General features: G+C 32.5%; 2 protein-coding genes across 3 annotated transcripts in view; one reads left to right on the top strand and one right to left on the bottom strand.

The window, feature by feature from the left end:
* Positions 1–23,394, bottom strand: part of LOC121123912 (E3 ubiquitin-protein ligase LRSAM1) — a 52,909-nt gene that overhangs the window by 7,539 nt on the left and 21,976 nt on the right. For both annotated transcript variants that reach the window (XM_040718973.2, XM_071890834.1), the window contains 6 exons: positions 7,656–7,858; positions 5,852–5,965; positions 5,665–5,796; positions 5,289–5,589; positions 2,834–2,973; positions 217–598 (listed from right to left, as the gene is read on the bottom strand). In XM_040718973.2, the coding sequence (XP_040574907.1) occupies positions 217–598; positions 2,834–2,973; positions 5,289–5,589; positions 5,665–5,796; positions 5,852–5,965; positions 7,656–7,748 (1,162 nt within the window). In that variant the 5' untranslated portion in view covers positions 7,749–7,858. The remainder of the gene's footprint in view (positions 1–216; positions 599–2,833; positions 2,974–5,288; positions 5,590–5,664; positions 5,797–5,851; positions 5,966–7,655; positions 7,859–23,394) is intronic.
* LOC121123916 (uncharacterized) lies at positions 16,348–19,979 on the top strand. Its single transcript, XM_040718976.2, has 6 exons — positions 16,348–16,466; positions 16,530–16,678; positions 16,737–16,839; positions 18,961–19,212; positions 19,407–19,576; positions 19,646–19,979. Exons 1-6 carry the CDS (start codon positions 16,428–16,430, stop codon positions 19,779–19,781), a joined length of 849 nt encoding a protein of 282 aa, XP_040574910.1. The 5' UTR covers positions 16,348–16,427; the 3' UTR covers positions 19,782–19,979.

The following is a 23,394-nucleotide window of genomic DNA, read 5'->3' as shown; positions in this document are numbered from 1 at the left end:
AAGAGCACACGCAACAACTGTTTTTCCTTTTTTAATTTCTAAACTTACTTTTTGCCTAACACAAGTCCCTTTTTTTTAGCTATGGTAAACAAATCAGCTAAAGTATTCTTCTATGATGATTTAAGTATTGTGAACTCTCCTTAAACTATACATTGTACAAAATATTTCCGGTTATCCATAATCTAAAAATTAGTCTAAAAATGAAATCAATCTTACACAAAACATCCATTTGCCTTAAACGTTCCACTTCCCCCGCCTTGATCGTAAACAATTCCTCCATTTCTCTCTTCTCCGCCTCCATTTCCTCTAAAAACTTTTGTGGATTCACACGATCCTTGTTCATTGTTTTTACTAACTCAGTAATAAGAAAATCCGTACAGTTTTCAGCATTTTGAAGGGACTTATTGAGCGTGGACTTTTCTTGTTCTTTTAGAGAGTGGAGCATTGCAATTTTCTCATCTCTCTTTGCATCTTCAGCTACCATAGACTCAATTAACTTTTTTCGATTGGTTTCTCTATTCTCTGCTATGTTCTTTTCCCGCTCTTGTGAATCTAAAATGACTTTTTCTAACGCTTTAATTTGTTTGTTTTTTACTTCCTAGAGAAGAGAAAATAAGAATTGTATACCTTACATATAATAGTTGATATACTGAAGGAATACTCCTCGTTACATGGAACAACCATTCTTTTCTTTTTTTTGACTAACTTAGGGGGCTGACCACATTTATCTTACGTGTTCACCCCTAAGTGCATAAATAGTGTTGTGTATGTACTTCTTTAGTACTAAAGACTGCAGTCTAGTTCAGTATCGGTCCAGAGCCGCATATCAGTCCTACAACTTGTAAAGTTCAGTAATTGATGACGTCACTCAACTTGATTTCTTCGTTTTTTTTAATCAATTCTAGAACTGACAGTCTTAAGGACCGTTCCCAAAGAATAATAGGGCAGGTCCTCAGAATGGCTAGACCGAACTATATATATATAAATGATATCGAGAGAAGATTTTTTTGCACAAGTGTTGAATCGGTCCTATCCCCCCCTTCACCCTTTTTTTATCAATCCGGTATTTTTAACGATTCAACTATCCTAAGGACCGATACATTGGTTTTTGAGTCCTATCTTTTTTATTTTTTCCACTACTAGCTAAAATTGAAGAACTTAATAACTAAAAAAATAATCAATTATAGGTCAAAGGTTTTAGTCACACATATTCTACTTTTAACTTCAAGTCTATATTGTCTCGTCTCCATCAAAGAGGTGATAACTTATGATGAAACTTCAGGGATCTAATGGCATAGTTAGTAATTACTACGTCATTTTGGATGTTGTATTTTCCATAAAACCAATAAAAATGGCAGCCGTAGGGGGTGGAATGTAGGCCCCCTAAAAAATTAAGGAATGTTTGTTTTTCACTAGATAATTTAATATTTGAATTTTTTTCCCAAAAATTTAAATTTTTTCTAAACAGTTGCGGATTTTTGGAATTTTTCCCCAAGAAAAATTAAAAATTTTTATAAACAAGTGTTGAGTTTTGATTTTTTTTTCCAAAAAATTTAATTTCATAGGAATAGCTGTGGATTTTTGATTTCTTATTCCCAAAAATTATATTTGTTGCGAACAACTGTAGATTTTTGAAATCCTAAGATCACAGACTAATTTTATTAGGACCGGACTCATAGGACTACACTCTTTTTAAACACATCCAACACTAATTTATACCTTTACATACACGCATGATAGATGTAGTACCATCCTTCAGGCTTTTTTTTAATTAGTTGATTATTTTTAAAATGAAACAGAATTGAATTAACTCAATCGATTTATGAATCTCTGTTTTTGGTTTATCTAAATTATTTTGAAGTTATCAGAATAATCATTAATAATGAAGGTTATTTTAATTTCCTAAAAAATTCATTCACTATCGTTTTAATTCAAATGTATCTTTCATTTCATAGCTATAATCCTGATAATAAAAAATAGCCTAACGGCCGTCAGAATAATTACCATTTCCATTACTAGAACTAAAACTTTAAAGCAAAGTAGTGAAACAAAGACCACGTGATCAATATTTGTAACTTGTAGTGGTTCTAGCTAGGGATAGGACAGGTCGTGTGGATTCGAATCCGAACTACTCGGCTATGGTAATTTAACTTGTAAACCAAAAATGGGTCTCCGGAATTCTCCCCCAGCGAAGAAATTTTTCAGAAATCCCCAAAATGTTCTGAGACCTCAACCGGATTCGAGTACTGGAACTTTTACGGATCTTAAAAAGCTTAATCCTATTTTAAGAAAAACATATCTCTATATCGAAAGTGGAATCTCTATTTATCCACAAACGTGCTTAGAGCGACATCTCTATAAACAGTTGCATTGCACACGTAGTTACCTTAATTATATCACGCAACCTTTCGTCAGAAAAGAAACTGAAAAGAGGCCGAAAATCAATTGGTAGCTAGCCAGTTCTTTCAAAATATGGATATTATTATTCAATAGTTGAACTAATTGTAATTCAACGCTCAGAGGATTCATAAGGGGAAAAGAAGTAAAAAAAAAATCAAACAGCTGACAAAAAAATATACTGAATATTTTTGTATTATTTAGGTATCGCCGAGCTCAGAAATACAAAAATGTACATTGTATTTGGTTGTCAGATGTAGAATTTCCTTCTTTTTTTGGATACGAATGATTTATTATTCGTCTGTGAATAGATATCAACTATTACTCAAAAATAATTAAATAGTACGAAGAATTGACCAACTTCCAAATGATTTTGTCTCTTTTTAGATTTCTAATTGTAATAACATTGCTTTAGAATCAGTTAAAATTAAAGAACCTTTTGCTTCTCGATGAGTTTTAAATTCCCTTCAATAATGGAATCATAGGGATACCCTATAATAGGATGATGAGCTCCATTGCTGTTCTCCAGAGGAGGAGGAGTGTACTCAGAGGAGGGTATGTACTCAATATCACATTCTATAAATATAAGATACAAAAAATTATGTAAAAAAATTATAAATAGGTTAAAATATCTAAAAAAATTCTATCAAACGACTCAGAATTTAATGAAATTTAGTATACATGTAGATTTTATCCAATCCGATATTTTACAAATAATTGCATGTATCCAGGGGGCGTCCGCAGGATTCTTTTTTTTTTTTTTTGAGGGGGGTTAGGCTTGGATTATTAAAAATTTATTTTTTTCTAAATTAAAATATATAGTTCAAAAAAACATTTTAAATAAAAAAAGAAAATTCAAGAATCTACAGCCAACAGCTGTTCACAAAAAATTTGAACAACTAAATCAAATTTCAATTTTTTTGACATGTTTTGAAAAATTAAATGAAATTTCAAATAATAATTTTTTGGAAAAATAACACAAAAATCTACAGCTCTTTCTCAAAAATTTAATTTTTTTAAAACTTGAAAAATTAAATTAAATATTTTTGAAAAAAAAATCGAAAAGTTCAATAATTTTTTTTTTTTTTGAAAAGTTAAATGATTTTTCAAGTTTTAAAAAAATTAAATTTTTGAAAAATAGCTGTAGATTTGCACATTCTATAAATATAAGATACAAAAAATAATATAAAAATTTATTAATAGGTTCAAATATCAAATTGTTCAATATCATTTTTTTTTTTTTTGAAAAGTTAAATTAAATTTTAAATATTTAATTTTTTGAAAAAAAAAATTAAATATTAAATTTTCTTGTAAAATCGACTTTTTGGGGGTTTGTGCTGCAGCTCCTGCAAACGCCCCTGTATCTGTATTCATGAAAACATTTCTATTATTTTCTATCAATTGGTTTGTTTCGTTTGCATCGTGGTCTTTTTTGTTTTATGTTTTACTTGACCAAAAAAACTGAACTGTGATAGTTATTCAGTACGAATTCATCCATTTAATCCCAACTCTAGTAATGTTAGCAAGATGATTGATAAAAAAAATGAGAGCGATTTTTATGAAAGGGAAACTTAGAAAGTCTTAATCTTATATTATGAACTTTGACCTTCTAAATCAAATTGGATTCATTTTTTAGCTCTGAGTGTCATCCACAATTTATGTAAAAAGGGAGATGATAATAAATTGGTTTTGGAGATATTTCGATTTGAATTAGAAATTAATTAATTTTTATGTAAATTTGATGAAATAAATGTTGATAAATAATTAATTTAGTATACGAGGATCGTTTGAAAAGTACGGACTGGCACATATTGGGGTAATGTTTAGTTAGTAGCATCTCTTGGAAGAACACACACACACTTTTAGCCAGATCAGTCTATTCCTTTCAGTTTGGCATTCGTTTGAATCTCAAAACAAAAGGTGATAACAATAATTTTTCTGTGTTGATTGAACATTACTTTCTGAAAGGGAAAACGCCTCAGGAGACTAAAAATAAGCCTGATAAACATTAAGGGGACTCAGCACCTTCGATTAGAACAGTTTATTAGTTGTTTCAAAAATTTCAGAGTGGCTTTATGGGCACAAGTGACGTTGAACGTTCTGGAGGCCTTCTTGATGTTACTACTCCAAAAATCCTTGATAAAATCCATGACATGGTGATGGATGACATAAGAGTAAATGTGTGTGAGATTGCAAGCGGGGATCTCGACCCTTATTTCCAAAAAAATGGGGGACTACAGCTGCTGAGGTGTGAGCTGATAGACTGCTATTTATTACTAATTCGAAATATCTCCAAAATTAAAGAAATAACTATCAAGTTTATCCTGACATTTATTGTAGACTAGCAAGAGTACCAAGAGTATTAACATGGAAGAAATTTTCACCCCTATTCTTCCTTGATGTGTCACGCTGAGCTTTGGCAAACTACGTTCCTTGTGTAAGCCTCATCGAAAGTCAAATTCATGTTTTTTATCCTTCCATTCTTTTTTTAATATGACGTGCTAAGCTTTTACTCCAACCCCTCGTTGTTAAAAATGAGTCCTCCACAGATACGCTGTTCATTAATAATGACATTCAGAGCTAAAGAATGGATTTAATTTGATCAAACTACAACTTGATCCTCGAGGTCAAATTCAAGGTCAAAGGTTGGAAATTTTGAGGTCATGGACCCAAAACGAGATAATATAAAAATAAGTTGGGAATGTAACTTTTTTAGATAGGTTTCACCATTTCAGATATATACTCTGATTTAGGGATGCATATCCAAATAAACCAGTGATTGCAATAAAAACGTATTTGCTAAAGTTCATCAAATTTTGAGCTGTTTAGGTTTGAGGTATTTAATGCTGAATGACTCAAAGCCTTCACAAATACTTGCTGACTCTCAGTACCTTGACTAAAAAATTTCATAATAGCTTCTATTCCACCATAAATAACTTCTTTTGAAGGATATGTGATTCGATCCTCATCCAGAATAAGAGTCTCAATCCCTCTAGCAAAACAAATTTCCTTTGGCAGTGAAAGTAATTTAGGATTTTCTTGAAGTTCGATTGATTTTAATCTACTACATTCCCCAATAGAACTTGGAAGCTGCTTGAGGGAATTGTGTGATATGTTAAGTGTATCAAGTCTTTTTAATTGCCCTATTGAGTCCGGAAGTCGTTTTAATCGATTATGATGGAGATTAAGTTTCTAAAAAGTAAGGAGAGTGAAAATTGGAGTTAAAAAAATTGATTAAGATATAACGAAACATTAATTGTATTGTACTTGTAGATTTTTAAGAAGTCCAAGCTCTTCAGGGAGTTTTTCAAAACAATTTGAGTGCAAATCTAGTATTACTAGATTTTCTGATAATTCTGATAAATACCCTCCACCAGATAAACTCGAAAGTTCGTTTTCCTAATAAAAAAATTATATAAGTGATAACAAAAATATTAGGCTTTCAATGTATTACTTGGAGTAGAAGAGCGTGCTTTCTTGATACTTTGATCCATGAATAAACGCCAGAGGGAACAGACTTCAACCCACAATCAATTAAATCATAGAAAGGCTCTGGGCTTTCTTGTGCCTTAAATAAGAACAAATTACAAATAAAATAAAAATTATGGCAATATCTCCAAAAACACTCTAATTTGAATTTGTTTATCAAGTTGAAAGGGCATTTTCCCATGGAAGTTTGATTTTGAACGAAAGGGGCTTTCTCTTCCGAAAACAGTAAGGGAACATATTTGTTCATTGATGAGTATTATTAATTTATTTGGGAGTATTTCATCAGAAATTTACGCTCAAATGTTTTTTCATACCATTTTCCTCAAATTACGGATCAAAAATGAAGTTTAATTACCTGTAACTCAATCCGGCTCTGAGGTTTGAGTCTCAAAGACTTTTGGGATTGTAGTTTGCAAAACATTTAGGATATTTTCTATTTAGGAAAAAAAAAAATCCTAGTACTTATGTTATTGAAAACTTTGACCATGTTTTTTACGTTTATGAGTAATAGACCATAATGGTTTACTGTAAAATGACTGGGGTAAAAAGGGTGGAGGAATATCGTAATGTACATATCATTGTGAGACAAAATTGTTGTGCCTAATATCATCGTGAAGTAACATCACTGTAAACAATATGACTGTAAGTTATTTCATTGCAAATATAATATTATCATGTGTAATTACATTGCAATGATATTATTTTTGGACAATAAAACTATTGAATGATTTTTTTTAGAAATCATGTGTTATTTTTAGACTATTTCAATGAAACAATACGTTTGCAACACTGGAGGGTCATACGTACGAAATTCGCATTATTTCTATTTACTCTGCGATACCTCGCAAACACAAAAATATACAGTACATTTTATGGTTCTAGGGACAATTTGCTAGTTCTAAGACATTTGCCCTGAAGAAAATTCCCAGCGTGGTAAATTGCATAATGGAATATTTCCCTTTATTTACGAACAAAATCACAATACCTCGCCCAAAAACTCGTTTTGTCTAATGGCAATAAGTATTTAGGCCCTCTATATAACTTCAAAATAAACCCCTAGACCATGGGTTGTTTAACACCACGGCAGGGATAATATCAAGGTTAAAATCAACCGCCGACAATTGACAAAGCATTTACGCCTCTTCCAAATACCATGGGTTGTTTAATACTAGAGCAGTATACGGGAGGGCTCAGTGGCGTTTCCGTGCAAGAAATTGTATTTCTGTTCTTTTGGAAACGTAGCATACGTATGGTATAAATTATTACATAGTGTATTTAGAAAAAAAGAATAAACTATGAAATAGTCATGGTATATCAAGTGAGATTAGGGAATCAACAGCTGACATCAAAATACACTGGGTATTTTTATGTTAATGAGGTAACACAGTTACCTTCTTTACTTAGGACTTCTGATGAATGGTAAAAAAGAGCAGAGAGATTTAAAAAAAAAGGCTGGGAAGTAGTTAATTAATAATAATTCCATAGTTCGGAAAAATTAGCTACCAACGGATTTTGATCCCCTTTCTTTCCGGATGAAAGGTTGCATGTGACAATAGAAGGAGAATCCAATTCATTTAAGTCTCTATGAAGTTTTTGAGCCTCAAAATGGTCAAACTGCTTAAATAAAGGATTTCAAAACTCATGTATAGGTATTGTGCAATTGGGCTAAGTGTCCCAAATATTTTTGAAACAGGCAAAAATGATTGTAAATTTCTATTGGAGTCACCCATATCTATTTAAATTTATGTATATAATAAATAATTACTTACAAGATATTGTTTGTGCTCTAAGCGTGATTTATAATTAATCTTTTCCTTGGAATGACCATTAATTGTTTCTTTATTGCGCTTCCAAAAAGGCATATTTTCCTATGGTTTGATGAATTGATTATCTTATTCTGTTTTTTCTTTCTTCAAGAGGTAAGAAATGGTTCACCAAACAACAACTGAACGTGAGATTCAAGGAAAACGATCTGAAAAATAAAATGTACATATGTATAGTCAAACAACTTTCATATATACTTGTATAAGTTTCTCCGTTCCACGGACGCATGCAGACACAAAATAGTGGTGTATCGTCCATGCTTTTGGTTTGTCAATTAGTTTAAGAATTCAAATAAATAATGTTATTTATAATTTAGGTTTGTCTATTGAAATTGAATGTAAAAGTACCTCATTTATTCCAGAACAATAATTAAAAAACCCGAATATATTTATGAATAAAACCGTGAGAATTACTCTTGAACCCGTATTGTGACCGGCAATACTACCAGAGTTACGCCTACATTAAAGATAAGCGAACAAATTTGCACTCACAAGTGAACTACTTTAAAAGTGAACATGCCAAGATACAAATTGCTAAAGTTTGGTAAATCAAATAGTCACTTACAGTAAATAATTAACAGAGTGCAACGTGATAATCTTTTCAGTATGTTACTAAACCTAATTAATTTTTTTATTACTTTGTTGATGTTTCTTTTTTTTAATTAAAAATAAAAAGTAAATTTTGTTACAATATATTATAAGAAACTTTGTTTAGTAATGCTATGTAAATTATTCCGATTAGTAAAATGTTAACCATATTAATAAAGGAAAGTTAATCTGTATGAATGTATAAAACTTTGAACCAAATGAAGATATTTTTCATTAAAAACATAACAATGTAGATTTTGTAGGCGTTACGCATGTAGCATCGAGCGTTTAAAAAAGGGTGCACTCTATACAGTGCTCCTTGATGTATATCATAAAAATTAAGAATGTAGCCGTATTAATAAATATCACACATGTGTGTTTATGTAGCAACAGATATAGGGTACACTGTATATAATGTTCCCTGATGTATATAATAATCATATGTGGGATCTAAGAAACAACAATGCTGTAGGAGGGAAGGGCTGTAGTCAACCCGCAAATCAAGGAATTTTTGAAAAATTATGGATATAAAAACCAAAAGTTATTCATGCGGTAAAAAAGGTCATTCGCTTAAGTTATGCTCTGGAACCAAAAATTAAATTTTCCAAAGTGTTTTTGAGGTGTGTGGATGCAGCATTGAGTATGTGTACAGGGATCCCTGTTAAAGTATGTTTAAAGTATCCTTATGCTATGAATATAATAATTCCTATTCATTTACATTTATATAAAGAAGGGATCTGTGTAAAGAAAAAACTAAATTCATCGATAAGAAAAAGAAAAAAGATTGATACGTGTGCTCTTTTCATAAAACATATATAAAATACTGCACTATGTAAGTCATAAATGCATACATTTTGGGCTATCTTTATACTTTTCGAGGTTAACCCAGTCATGAACACAACATCTTCATCCAAGTGCAAAAATTTGTTAACTAGTATAATGTGGAAAACCAACGCTTAAAATTAAATTTATTTATGTATCTCAATTTATTCAAAAATAATGGTTGATCATGCATTTTCTACCTCTTTTATTACCTTGACCTTTGAATTAAACCACTCAAAATTTAATGGCTTTTTAATGTGACCATCAATAATAATCTCCATTCCAAGTTTGATAAAAGTCAATCAGTAACTTTTTTCGTAATCCTGGGAACTAACAAACCCAACAAACTTTTTTGCAAAGATAAAAATGTGTTAGTATTACTTTTATTTTTTTGTGAATGATTCACTAAATTGGTTTTTCCTTAGATAATATAAAAACCTACAACATTGTTCCATAATTTATTAGTTATAATAGTCAACAAAATGTCAACTTTCAATTTCGACAGATTAATTATCGTCCATTATTCTGATTAATCCTTTAATGGTGTGCAAATTGCATTGCAGTTAAAAAGACAAAATGATCGTTAAAAAAAAAAAAAAATCAATTAGTATACTTATTTAAAAGACTATAACGGGTTAACATTAAGCCACATCAATCAAACTAAGAGAGTAAAGTATATTTAACGTGTTTGATTATCACAACTTATGTCAGAAATTTGAGAAATATGCATTATAGTGTCAGGAAAACTCGCCGTGGGATTACTCAATCTGTGGAAAACGTGTGGAAATTTTGTCTTGGGTAAAGATCGTAGGGTGGAAAAAAACCGTCTTACTCGGCATTGACCAGAGTAATTAGGCACCAACTAACAGGTAAATTTTTATTTAATAATGTTCTTCCGTTTTCATGAAGAACCTCACACGTAACTTATATCAATTCATATTACATTTGAAGAATAAATATTAGCAGTAGAATGGACTTTTAAAAAGAAAGGAACCGAAAATCAAGGTGGTAACCCTGACAGGAAAATCAAAGTGGTAACCCTGACAATCTGAAGAATTTACGAAGGATATCAGCTACAATCAGCTCTGACAAGGTAGGAGGGGGAGAAGAAAATAAACGAAGAATTTGACATGTCGACCCCAACTCTACTTTGAGTCCAACAAGGACTTACAATTATAACTCCGAAACCCGCTCAATCAGGTATTTAATACAATCGAATCTACTCAGGAATTTACCTTTTTAACTTAAATACACGATCTATATAAACTTGTTCAAATGTATTTATTTACAAATATTTTACTATGACAAAATATCTACATACATCAATTCTCGCCAAGCTCATTATTTGACATTAACAGGAGATGCTTCTATAACTTGTCGTCTCTTGGCCTCTGTCTAGTTCTTCTCAGGATCTGCTTGGCCTTGGAGAACAAACATTCGCTACTGGCACTGTTATTTATAAATATCGGCCGAAATCAGTTCCCACGACATATATAAGGATCGAGACAAGTCAAGACCGAAGTTATAAAGTTTGAGAGGAAAATCAAGACCGAGAACAAGACCAATATTTTTTAGTTTGAGACCAAGACCGAGTGTAATATACCCAATACCAAGATTTTGATGTTTTGAGACCGAGAACCATCAAAAAGCAGTCTCGAGAGCTGTCTCAGGACAAAACCGATCTCGAAAACTACAACACTATTAGATGAGTTGTAATTTTGCACAAATTGATCGGATCGCAATTTTTTGCTATTTCTGTTGCAAGATAAAGGTCAGGACCGATTGCAATACTGCGATCAGCGATATGATATTGCCATATTGCAATTGATTGCACATCAGATAGAACTCCAATCAACAAGCCTGAATATAATTAATGTTATTAGTCAAATACCTTACGAAAAAAGTTCCGCACCTGCCCGGATTGCAATTAATTGGATCTGCAACTACCCATTTTATCTAGGAGTTTATATTCTTTCCTTTGGATAACCTAGTCACACCCTTTCTGATCCTCTATTCATCTTCTGATCAAGGAATCTCGTCTCTATGTGCCTCACTGGATTGATCTCATCTTCTTTAATTGAGAGATCGTTCGTATTGTAGATGCTACTTCCCATCAAGGTCTGGGATAGTGATTTATAATCTCGTGAATCATTCCCCCTATACTCAAAAATACATAAATTTCTCTAAATCTTCTACGGAATAATTGTATACTTCTAAAAGAACGGATGAGTTCCACAAAAAGACAGAATAATCGACTGAAAGATCCATTGAGGAACAAAAAGATTCATCATCCTTCATCCACTGCCCCCGTATTGTAATCCTGAAGTCAACTTGGCTTCGTTTCTTACTCTAAAAAAACTATGTCATTGATAAGAGTCCTTCAGTTTCCTTGATGTATATAACACAGAAATAACTTATCTGAATCACATTGATATCAATTCAAACATGGATAACTATATAACTTGAACCCTATATTTCATTATTACTTGTGTGCCTCTTTTGTCATTGGAAAACAAGTAAAAGATGATTTTAAACTCTCAAAGATAAATGTACCTCTCTTTTCTCGATAGTTTTGTGTCTTTAATGCATATTCTATTCTGGCTATAAGTATACTTATTTCTGTATAAAAACGTCTCCTTTTATTTTGTTATGTATAATGTCGCTAGTAATTTAGTTAGTTATTTTTTTAATGTTCCATTCATTGGTTAGATGGAGTTGCACTGATTAAGTATAAGTAAATATTATAGTACTACATTTACTCCATCAAAACCTAGGAATCTTCCTTGAAGTATATTTCCTTCTCTAGGAACGACCGGGGCGTGAACCTACGGACATTGAGCAATTCATAATTACTTCTTGCATCTATTTGTTTTATTGTCTATTAATAACTTCTATATCGTTTCATTTCTCATTTTAATTTGTAGAACGTTCTACGTTATAATTCTTTAATACATTATCTTATTGATATTTACTATTTTAATGTAATGATAAAGACGCCATACGTCGTAATAAATAATAATAGTTAATATCAAAGTATAATATGGGCCCTAATTCCAATAAAGTAATTACTAATTATATTTGCACTAATGAAATTTCCTCCTCATCGTGAATGGATCTCTCCATTTTTACAATCTTGGAATACCATTTACAAGGAAAGGGTCAACTCTGCTCTCTTACGATGCCTCGCAGTTTTCCTCGGATGAAATTTTATGCCGTAGTCCCTCGTGGAGTGTGGAGTTCAGAATAAAAACATCTTTTGCATATGGATGATCAAGTTAGAAGTATCTTCCTTCGATTTCCTCTATCCGGCTTATAGAAATATTTCCTCTTCTTACGAGCCTAACAATTGTAGTAACTGTAACTCAAGACTTGATTGTCAATGTTAAATCCCTCTCCCTCTTTGGCTTAAGCCACATCGGGCAAATCTAGGCTATTTTATGAAAATATACCCATTTAAAAAAAAATTAAATGATTCCTTGTAAGGAAAAAATCAGAGGGTATTATAAGTTAAAAAATTAGAATATTTAATCTTGACTATTAAAGAAATATAAATGAATATATATTCTATACCTACAATATATCAAGTATAAAATGGGGAAAAGTGCATTAGATATTAGCATACAAGAAGAAAACATACATAAAAGCTTTAGAAAATATGGAAATTCAATGCAATACTTCAATAATATTAACTTTTTCCTTTTACATATACATATTCCTAACTTTTATTTGAATTTACCTTCAAATAGGGATGGGATATTTGTAGAGTGCTAGGAGAAGGAGATGATGAGGCTTACAACTACTGATGAAAATCGTGTGTATTTTGGGCATCTCAGAAAAAGAAACTGACAATCCACATGCTAAGCATGACAATTTGAAAAATGATTTTGGAGAAAGCTTAGCTGTCATGACGTTTCATTCGATCCGCTACTATTAGCTGTGACAAGGGGAGGGAAAAGGATATAGACAAGGACATTTGCTAGAATTACTCCGATGAACATCCCCAATTCTACTCTGAGTCCAACAAGGGCAATTATAACTATGCAACAAATCCTTAAGGTTAGTCTCCGTCTTTAGTGAGGACACAGAAATGCTCTATGAGGGTTTGAATATAATTTGAAAGCAGGAAAGAATGTTCACTCTTGCAGGAGTTAAATAATATTAACAATAGCTGAAGAAAAGAAAATCCATTATTCAGATAATCCATTCCAAAAAAACAGGCTTGTAAAAAAAGACCCCCAATTTCATTAGGATATATAATTAGAGCTTAACAACTAAATTATAAAATAATTTAGTTGTTAAGCTATCATATAATATATATTCTACTACATTCCTCAATCCTGTGGTTTACAAACTACACTCTAAACTGCAAGGGTCTTCAAAATGATTTTCGATCAAATTCATCATGAAAAGAACCTTAGAACTCAAAGATGGATTGAGTTACAGATAATAATTTTCATTTCTAAGTGTCTCAGTACGTACTAGTTGATTCGACACGTCAAATTTTATTTTTGGGACACATTTGGGACTCTATGATTTGACCTGGTTGTAATAGATGCCTAAATAGGTGGGTGAATGGTTTGTGATATTGGGATGTTTTAAATTCCTGAAGTGTTTCTAATATTATAGATTAGACACGAATATAATCTCATCTACTCTTTATCATTTTTTATTCTTTGTACAGATAGTGAAAGTAAACCTTGCATTTGATTAGTCCCTTTGAAGATCAAGGTCGTTTAGATTATATTTGTTTATATTTTCTTCCAAATTATCCCTGTTCTTCCCATTCTTGGATCCGTCATATCCCTCTGTGTCTCTTTCGGGTACAGTTCTTATGCTGAGATCTCCCATAACGCTTATGCTTTCCAGATGTGTTTTGGCATGCGAAATAGCATCAGAAGAAGAAAAAAACTTTCTCTGTCTTTGTTTGGACCATAAATTACGAAAACAGTTACTCTTCTTATCCCAGACAGTTCTATTTCAACTACTACAAAATTTCCTCCAACATCCGATACTAGTAACTTTTTTAGGGCTATTAAGTCGGAATCGCTGCCATTTTTGGTAGAGTTTGAGTAAGGAGTCGGAAAATTTGTAGCGTCTCATCCTTCGAAAAATATTACAATTCATCTAAACAAAACATATATATAATATAAGGCTTAAACAGAGTATTCGAAAAGTACAACTTAAGTTAACTAATTTATAAGTTTACTTCACAAATTTCCAACGTTCTTTATAGTCCATACAATGACAATTCCCTAACACTTTTAAAGTCTAAATCATTATATTGGGTAGAGGATGATGACCATTAGCCATGTTTGTTCATTAATTAGACACGTGAATAGTCGTTGTCATCAGAGAAAAGTGTGACATTGGAATGAGATGTTTTAGAGTTATTGTGGTTCCTTGGTTAAAAATATACAGATTATTCTCTTAAATTTATGAATATATATTAGTAATAGATAGATTTTGATCCATTGTGTATCTAGTTAAACATCTTATATTCCAAATATAGCTATAAATTAAATCTAAAATATATAGACTCAGATGCCTCAATAGTATGTTTATATTGGCTATAAAGCATATCATTTATAAATAAACACGTGTATTGGAGACGGAGTCGATGAGATTCAAAATACTGTAGTCGGAATTGGACATTTTATCTACAAACTCTGCAGCCCTAGTAAATGGGGTTCATTGTTTTTCGTTAGTTTTTTTTTTTTTTAACAAGAAGTTTCCCTGAGGAAGAATGATTTCTTCTCATTTGGGAATTAAATGAGATAAATGTGTGATAATCTGGTATAAAAAAATCCAATGTCTGAGGATCTCTTAGTCTTGTGTCAACTAAACATACTTTGTCTGGAAAGGGGAGTGCTTCTGAATAATTTAATATTTGTATCACTCTAAAACGAGTTGACATAGAGTTTACGTTAAAAGAAAGCATTCTGAGTTCTTTATCAAAAGTAGGGGGAAAGGCGAAGCATTTCTCTATAATAGTTTTATTTTTGTTTTAGAAAAAATAGAAGTGATGTCATTTTGTAATGAAATCGAATTGACATTGATATGATTAGATTTGCAAACTCTTTATTTGATTATTGAGTTTTCTTGCTTTTTATAATCCACTTATTATTATCCCTGTGAAGCAGCCATTAATATATCCATGGCGGGTTTTTTTACTACCCCGAGAGGGTCTGGTATTCTGTTTGTGGATGCTGTGTCATTTATGGGCTGCTGGGGGTTCTGTTCACTTTCACCCAGTTGACATTTCTGGTCATTGTTCTTCGTTGATCGGGAAACACCCTTAGCTATTTTATTTGAGTCAGGAGATGACGTTGCACTTTTATTGGAAGAGTCAATGGCTAAGGAGAATAGCCTTGCATTTTCTATCTCGGTGTGTAAGTCCAGAACAGTGGAACAAGCATTTTCATTCGACGTCTGAAAAGACGTGGATTCTCCAATAGAATCTGTTTTCAAGTCGTCTTTTTCAGGCGACTTCTTCTTGTGGTTTCTCTCAACCGTGACCAATTTTGGATATTAGTCAAATGTTACCGGAAGTTGACTTTTCTGTCCCTCAAGCTTTTTTACTTCAGTTGTAGAGGTCTGGATCAGCGACAGAACAACGTCCTATCTGCACATGTACATTGACTTGTCCAGAAAATGTATTTTGGGGATTTTGCCACTCTGAGCCTTGAATACTGGTGTGTATCGGAGCTCCGTCTATTTCAAATATCAGCTTTATTATATTAGAAGAGTTGTCCTCAAATTTGAGATGAATCATAGACTCAAAATATAGTAAATTTAACAACTTTTCTTCAAATGGAGGCCTTCCAGGATTTAAAACAAGGGAAGGTTTTCTTTCTACTTAAATAGTCTCTCCCCAACTTTGTGGGATCCGCTATTAAACCAGAGTCTGTTGATCAAAAGACTCATCTTTTGATGAGCAGGTCAGTTGTTTTCCGATTGACTTTTTGGACCAGACATCATTTCTACTCATCCAAAAACACATTATACCCTCTCTGTTTGCAAAATCTTTCAAATCGTTTGATACGTGCATCATCTGTGGGACTCTGGCCATAACGAAACTTGAGGAAAGGCAGATTTGAAGCTTTAGAACAAAATATTAGTCGCAAAAAGTGATATATCCATATACTATATAGTGTTATCTGATGGAAAAATTTATCTTTGTTTACACGATTTCATAAGTTCAATATGTATTTGGATTGGATTTGTATTGGATTGATAAGAATGTGTCCTTATAAAAAGGAAGATTGCTCGATATCAATTCATCATTTGATTCATTAAAAGTGCAGAATAATGAAACTCCTGCTTATATTCGTCTTTTTAGCCTCCCTGGTAAGAAATAAATATTCAATACTTTTTATATTGTCTCTGTAAATAAATGATATATAATTTCAGGGTGCAGTTTATGGGTCTCAAAACTGGCACGCCCTCAGGACAACCTTTAGTCTTCTTCCCTTCCATGGATTCTGGAGTCAACCTAGGACAGAGCGTCAAGCCAGATCCAAAGGATATATCAAGATCAGCGACTGCAATGATATCAATGCGTATGTAACATAACTCTGAACCTTAGTAGTTACATTATGGATTTAATCATTATTTTAGGTTCCCTGGGAGTCGTTACATTCCAAACTATGATCACCCCAACATTGTTTTCATTTATGATGTAAATGGATATATTGCTGGAATTCAAAGTATTGTGGATCAGGTAAGAGGAATATCAAATGATTTATCATCACAGCCCTACTCATATGTATGTCGTCCTGATTTAACCAATAAAAAAACTCAGGATCAGGAAAAAATCCCACCTTATTTTTTTTAAATCATGTAGATGTTACGAGCAGGCTGGAAAATCGGCCATTTTGCAAAATGCCCGGGCAATCTGTACAATTTCCAATAGAGTGGTCAATGTGGATTTTAAATTCCTTTACAATGTCAGGTAAAATTATTCTGAGATATATTATTACTAAACAACTCATTCTAAGCAATTTGATCATTATGGATTTAGTTAACATACAATTTCATTGAACTTAAAGTAGAATTTCGAAGTAAAATTGTTGCAATATCAAAGTGCATAGAGCGCTCATAATACGCACAAAGATTGAAATATATTTGACAGTACCTCAATTTTTCTCGGACTCTCAAAAGGATGGCAGTTTTGCTTTATTAAGCAGTTTGTCCTTGAAAAATTATATTTATATTTAGTCATAAATTGGAATAAATTTGTATTTAATGGTTTTCTTTTATATAGACATTTTCCTATTATTTTTTCTTAATAGATTCGGTGTCCCATTCAAATATTTCAAGTCGCAATGCGGCCTATTATATTAAAAGGCTTGCCATCCCTGATCTAGTATCTTTTTATTCTATTCAGGCTATAAAACTCGGCCTCAGGCAAAAGGTTTTGCAGGTGGACCAAAACCTATCGCCAACATTATCTTGAGTATTAACAACCCCTTCGAAAATATATTATAATTCACCCCAGCCCACAGATTATGCTAGTTAACCGCTTCTCCAGAAGGGGGATCAAAATCTATCCCCACCACTTTCCTGAGTATCAAGGACCCTTTCTAATATCTTAGTGCAAGTGAACCTCTGGTCCAAAAGGTGTAGCATTACCCACCACCACCGCTGCCTTGATCCCCAAGGACCCCTTTCAATATCCTATAACTTACCCAGCCCATAGGCTGTGCAAGTGAACCACTGGTCCCTGGAGCTTACTTGATACTCTTAAATATTTTTCAATGTTTATACGTATTGTGAGTAGTTAACGCATTTTTATGATAAGGAAAACAATTTCAAATTACTCGCAATCCTTTTATCTGACAATGTAAATGAAGTTGAAATGGTCATAGATCACCCTCTACTAGAAATGTTATAGATTCCCCGGGCATTTTGCACATTTCCCACTCTAACGTGCATTTGCACATTGACCAATTTTCCACATGGTCCGTAACATATGCATACCATAGACGTACTTGAGTCACTAATAGTCTCCGCATTCAGATTTTTCGTAATACCTATGAACATTAGCTGGGTCATTCCACATCAAGTGTACACACCCATTTTTGGTGAGCTGGCTTTTCTATATGACAGTGTGTGAAATATTAGGGTTCTGTGACTCACCTGGGTAGTTCTAGGCCCGCCACAAGTTGGTCCTGATGCGTAAGACCTGTGTTGTTTAGAAGGCCATAATTCCGCTCATAGTGGCTCGATTTTAACACAAATTACGTTGAAAGATGCAAGAGAACACAAACTTTAACTTATATTCGATCGTAATCTTATTTTAATCAAAAATAAAAGTTTGGGGTTCTGGTGCGCCTTCAAAATGGCGCCCCTGCCATGCAGCAACCCCGATTTTGTTTTAATTTTCGTAGAATACGTATCAGTATATGTTTCTAAACATATCCAAAATTCAGAGTGGGATCTTAATGGGATCTCTTCCAACAAGAGCATTATTTATAGCATTTCATAGCATATCGGTATGATTTTTCTATATTTAAACTCGGTATTTACGGCCCTCATTTTATTTATGCAACTGTATTTGGCCCCAATAAGGCCTTTCAACTATATAGTTTATCACTTCTTAATTCTGAGTCATTGTGACGATGCATTTTAACTACTTTAATTTGCAATTTGTGCAGTCTCTAAAAAATTAATCAGAATAATTAGTTGTTGATAGAAACGGACGACTACAATTAGTTGCAGAATACAAATGGTGAATTCAGACTCCATCTTGAAAAAAAGTCATTTTAGTTTGCTTTTGTATTGAAAAGACCACATATATACAATTTTTTTTAAATATATTTATATAAAATTTATGACGTAGGCTGCCTGGGACAATGGCTACGTAAACTTCCACAACAAATCAATGTATCAGCCAAGTACTATTAATGGAAAAGATGTTTTCCTAACCACGGCTTATTTCGTGGACCCACAAATTATTTGCTCAACTGGAAGAACTCGTTATCAATACAAAACCCAAGGAACAGGATATACACTTATTTTCCAAAATGGAGAAGATATTTCCCAAAAGAACTTGATGGAAATCCCTCTAATAGAAGAAAATTTGAAGGACTCTGTAAGTGTGCCACTATAATTAGAGTAGTAAATAATTTTAGGCACTATTAGAATGTTTTAAAAAATAACAACTTAAAATAAATAGACGCAATATCTAAACAGCTTTAGGGGGAAAAAAACTCAGACGCTAGAAAATGCTTATAATTTACAATTTTCACTATAATGTCAAATCATTGTTATATTTGTATTGTTTAGGATTTTTGGAACGAACATCTTTGTTTCATCAACATGGGCAAGCATTATTTTAATCTTCATTATGATCCCGAGGAGTCCTGTGAAAATCTTTTCCCTGTTCAACTCATTTATAAAGAAGGACTTCTCCATGGATTTGTTTGGCAACACTTTGGAACTCTTCCAGGAGATTTGTAAGTAGTTGATATATTTGGGTGTTTCTGTTGGTGCTAACATGATTTTCTATTTAATTTCAACTCTAGCTGGGAGCATCCTCCAGCACTAGCCATTAGCAAAATCATTAAGGATCCTCCAACCTGTATTTTGGATGCCATTGGTACTGTTGGACTCAGCACCATGCACATTTACTTTAAAAACTACCTGTCTATTTGTAATTAATTTTACATTACATAATTGTAACAGACTGACATTTTAAATAAATCAATGATTTTTTTTTAAATCATCGTTTCTATTTATAATGCATATATCTATTTGATGTTATATTTTATTTATTATTATGTTGATGTCATTCTATTTATATTTTACTCAATTTCTAATATTATTTATTAATGAAGAAATAAAATTGTATACTTGTTATTTGAGGTCTTTTTGAATATGAATTACTAAAATATATTTAATTCCTAATGAATAATTTGGTCCAGCACGGATATACATGATAAAAAACCATAGTCTGAACAAATGGTATGGAAGCAAAAATATTGGTACGCTGCCCAGATCTGTTAATGAATAACTATTCTTGAAAGAATAATTAACAGTTGTTAACAAGAAAAATACAAATGTTTTTTTTGTTTGATTTTTTTTTTTTCAAATTGTTCCTTTCTCTTTTGACAGTCGAGATTGAGAGTTGATGAAAAAAGATAGTCGTAGGGAGTCCCTTTTTTAATATTAAGTAAGCCATAGTCGCAAAATTGACGTGACAAATCGTTGAACCAATTTTCCACTACTTTTTCCAATAAATTGATCGATATTGCAGCAAGTTTGCGTCTGCTATTTTCCCTGAGATCTTTTAACGTTGCCAGCTTATTGGTGTAGACTAATGACTTCACATGACCCCAACGAAAATAATCTAAAGCCGTTAAATTGCACAATCGAGGCAGCCAATCAACTGGCCCATCTCTCGAAATAACACGCTCACCAAATTTGTTTCACAATAAATCAATTGTAACGTTTGCTATGTGTCAAGTCAGGTAAAACCACGTGTTTGCCAAGTCCATATATTGCAATTAAGGCCAAAAAAAAACATCAGTCATCATGGTGTGATAGCGATTTCCATTTACAATAACGTGCCTATTATCATCATCAACGAAAAAATATGGTTCAATGATCCCTCCAGTATGAAGTCCATACCAAACAGTCATATTTTCGGGATGCAATGATGTCTCTTGAAAGACCTTTGGATTGTTGTCTGACCAATAACGCATATTTTGAAAATTAACAAATCCATTGAGCTAAAAATGAGCTTCATCCCTGAAGATGATTTAATGCTTTTAAATTTGCGACAGTTGAATGGTTATTAGGATAACAAATTTGGATAATTTGCAATCGCTGATATAGCAACAAGGATAATGTTTTTCATATCAATCGACAAATAATTAAGTATTCTACAACATTCTGCAACATTCTACAAAATGGTAGAAAAAAATATGAGTCTTAACCTCTCAAAATTTGACTAATAGAGAGGACTAAATAATAATTGTTGAGCCAGTATATGTGGTTCCATCTATCCTCAGTGTATCTAGAGACTATTTATACGTCCCAGATGTTATTCCACGGGCCATCAGTATAATTATAGAGAGGTGACAATAGCTTTCAGAGCAGGATGACCAACCGTCTCTGTTTTTAAAGTTGTGACCCACAAGTTCCCCATAAATGTGCCCACTTTAGTTTATTACTGGGTACACACATTAAACCATTCTTCTTAATACTCTTTATAGATCCTAATTAGGTCCGCTCTAAGTATCTTCGTTATTATGTAACTAAATGGAGGGAAATTAAATAAGGAACATTTGAAACCCTTTGTGACACATCCAATCCTCATTTTTGATTCTTCCTAATCATTCTCATTAGCAGATGAAATGTGTGACTCTAGGAAGGATTCAAAATTTCTAACGTGTAACCTTCTCCAATATACTTGCAGCAGAAATGGCTTCCCTTTCTACATCCAAATAATAGGGATTATGCATTATAGTTATTGGCTTGGGCCTTTCAGCAAAAAAGTGAACATCCCCACCAAGCTGAAAGCTTCGGCTTGCTAAGACCCAGCTTGTTTGCATCACTATTAAATTAACTAAAATGCAAACTAAGAATTGTTATTTTAGATGAGTTGTAGCAACGAGCGTGTGTAACTAAAGCTCCACTCTCGTTTTTGTGATTAAAGTACTCCCCCCAGATCACACGATATTATTATTATTTTTGCGTTAATTTTCCTTTCATTCGCCAGATGGAGTTGCACTAATTAAGTATAATTAAACATTATAGTATTAGATTTACTCCAAATGACCTAGGAATCTTCTTTGAAGTCCATATACATAAATTATATTTACTTCTCTAGGAATGACCAGGGGGCCCCTACACACATTGAGTTCTTCCGGGCGCGATATCCATTGAGCTACGTTGTTCCATCATTTTATACTTTCTTTTTGAAGCTCCTGTTTTTATTGTTTCATACTTGAGGAGTGAATATTTAAACATGAAAAAATAACTTGTTAGTGTTCTTTACAGAGTGTAAAACTGAGGATTTCATACGAAGTTATCTTTAATATTATTCTATAAAATTTGCCCATTTGTCGCCGCCTAATTACTCCTGTTAATGGCGGATAATATAGCTAATATTAAATCATTGAATTAACATTCAAAAGGAACTACTAAATCTAAATCAAAAGCCTCTAGAATCGATTATACTTTGTGATGTATATAGAATTTATTTTCCTTTGCTGACGTCATTACAATTTAATTATTGAGTAGTGAACAACCTTTCCTAAATAGATGCAATTATATTCAAAACTGATTGAACATTCGTATGGGCTCATAAAAGACAAAGAGTCACATTGAGGATTTCTTGCGAGTTGTAATAGAAAGTCCTTGTTGGATTCAGAGTAGAATTGGTGATCGACATACGATTAATTCTTTATAATATTTTGCTCATTTCCTTATTTCCCTTGTCACACTGGATTGTGACTGATCTTCTCAAAAACATTTTTTTAAATGTCAGGGTTACCATGTTGATTTTTGGATTTGTTTTTTCTATTTTTACATGCCCATTATACACACACGATTTTCATCACTACCAATACCAATAAATTAAAAGAACCCCTCCTAATTTTCCAAATACTTTTGGACAGTTACAGCTTTAAAGGCTTTAAAATATATGTTTAACGACTTCAGCTGTAGGGAATACTATGAACGAATCCTTAGATGGGTAGGTTCCATAGATTGGTAGACAAATCACAACATATACAGTATAATTATGGGCAATTTTCCATTGATAGTAGTTTTCCTGCAAGCAATTTTCTACTAAGGTTAATTTTCCATCACATCATGTTTTAAAAAAAAAAATCCTATAGCTGTTATTATTATTTACTAATAACTTCGTGCAAGTGGTTTAATGAAAAACAGAGAGCTACAGATCGGATTTCTTGGAGAGATAACTTCTATATTTGTTGAACAAAAAATTTCTTTTCCCCAAAGTCTAAAAACTCCAAGCAATACCAGGCGCTACCACTAATATACATACAATATATTATACCAAACTAGCAGGGTTACCCAGCGTTGCTCGGAACAAGGAGGGAGCGGGAAATAATATTGACAATGGTGAATGTAATTTCTTCTAAACGTTTAAATGCCTTCGGTGCGGGCGTGTATTATAATAAATTAGATAATATACATATTAGTGTTCAATAAAATCCATTCTGTCCAACAAAAAACCTCGGCCTATACAGGTCTCACATAAAAATTCGGTCCAGATTGGTCCAAAGGAAAAATTCGGTCTAGT

This window comes from Lepeophtheirus salmonis, chromosome 9 (assembly GCF_016086655.4).
Source record: "Lepeophtheirus salmonis chromosome 9, UVic_Lsal_1.4, whole genome shotgun sequence".
Classification (NCBI taxonomy): domain Eukaryota; kingdom Metazoa; phylum Arthropoda; class Copepoda; order Siphonostomatoida; family Caligidae; genus Lepeophtheirus; species Lepeophtheirus salmonis.
The sequence above is the reverse complement of the archived record's forward strand: the minus strand, read 5'-3'. Positions and strand labels throughout refer to the sequence as shown.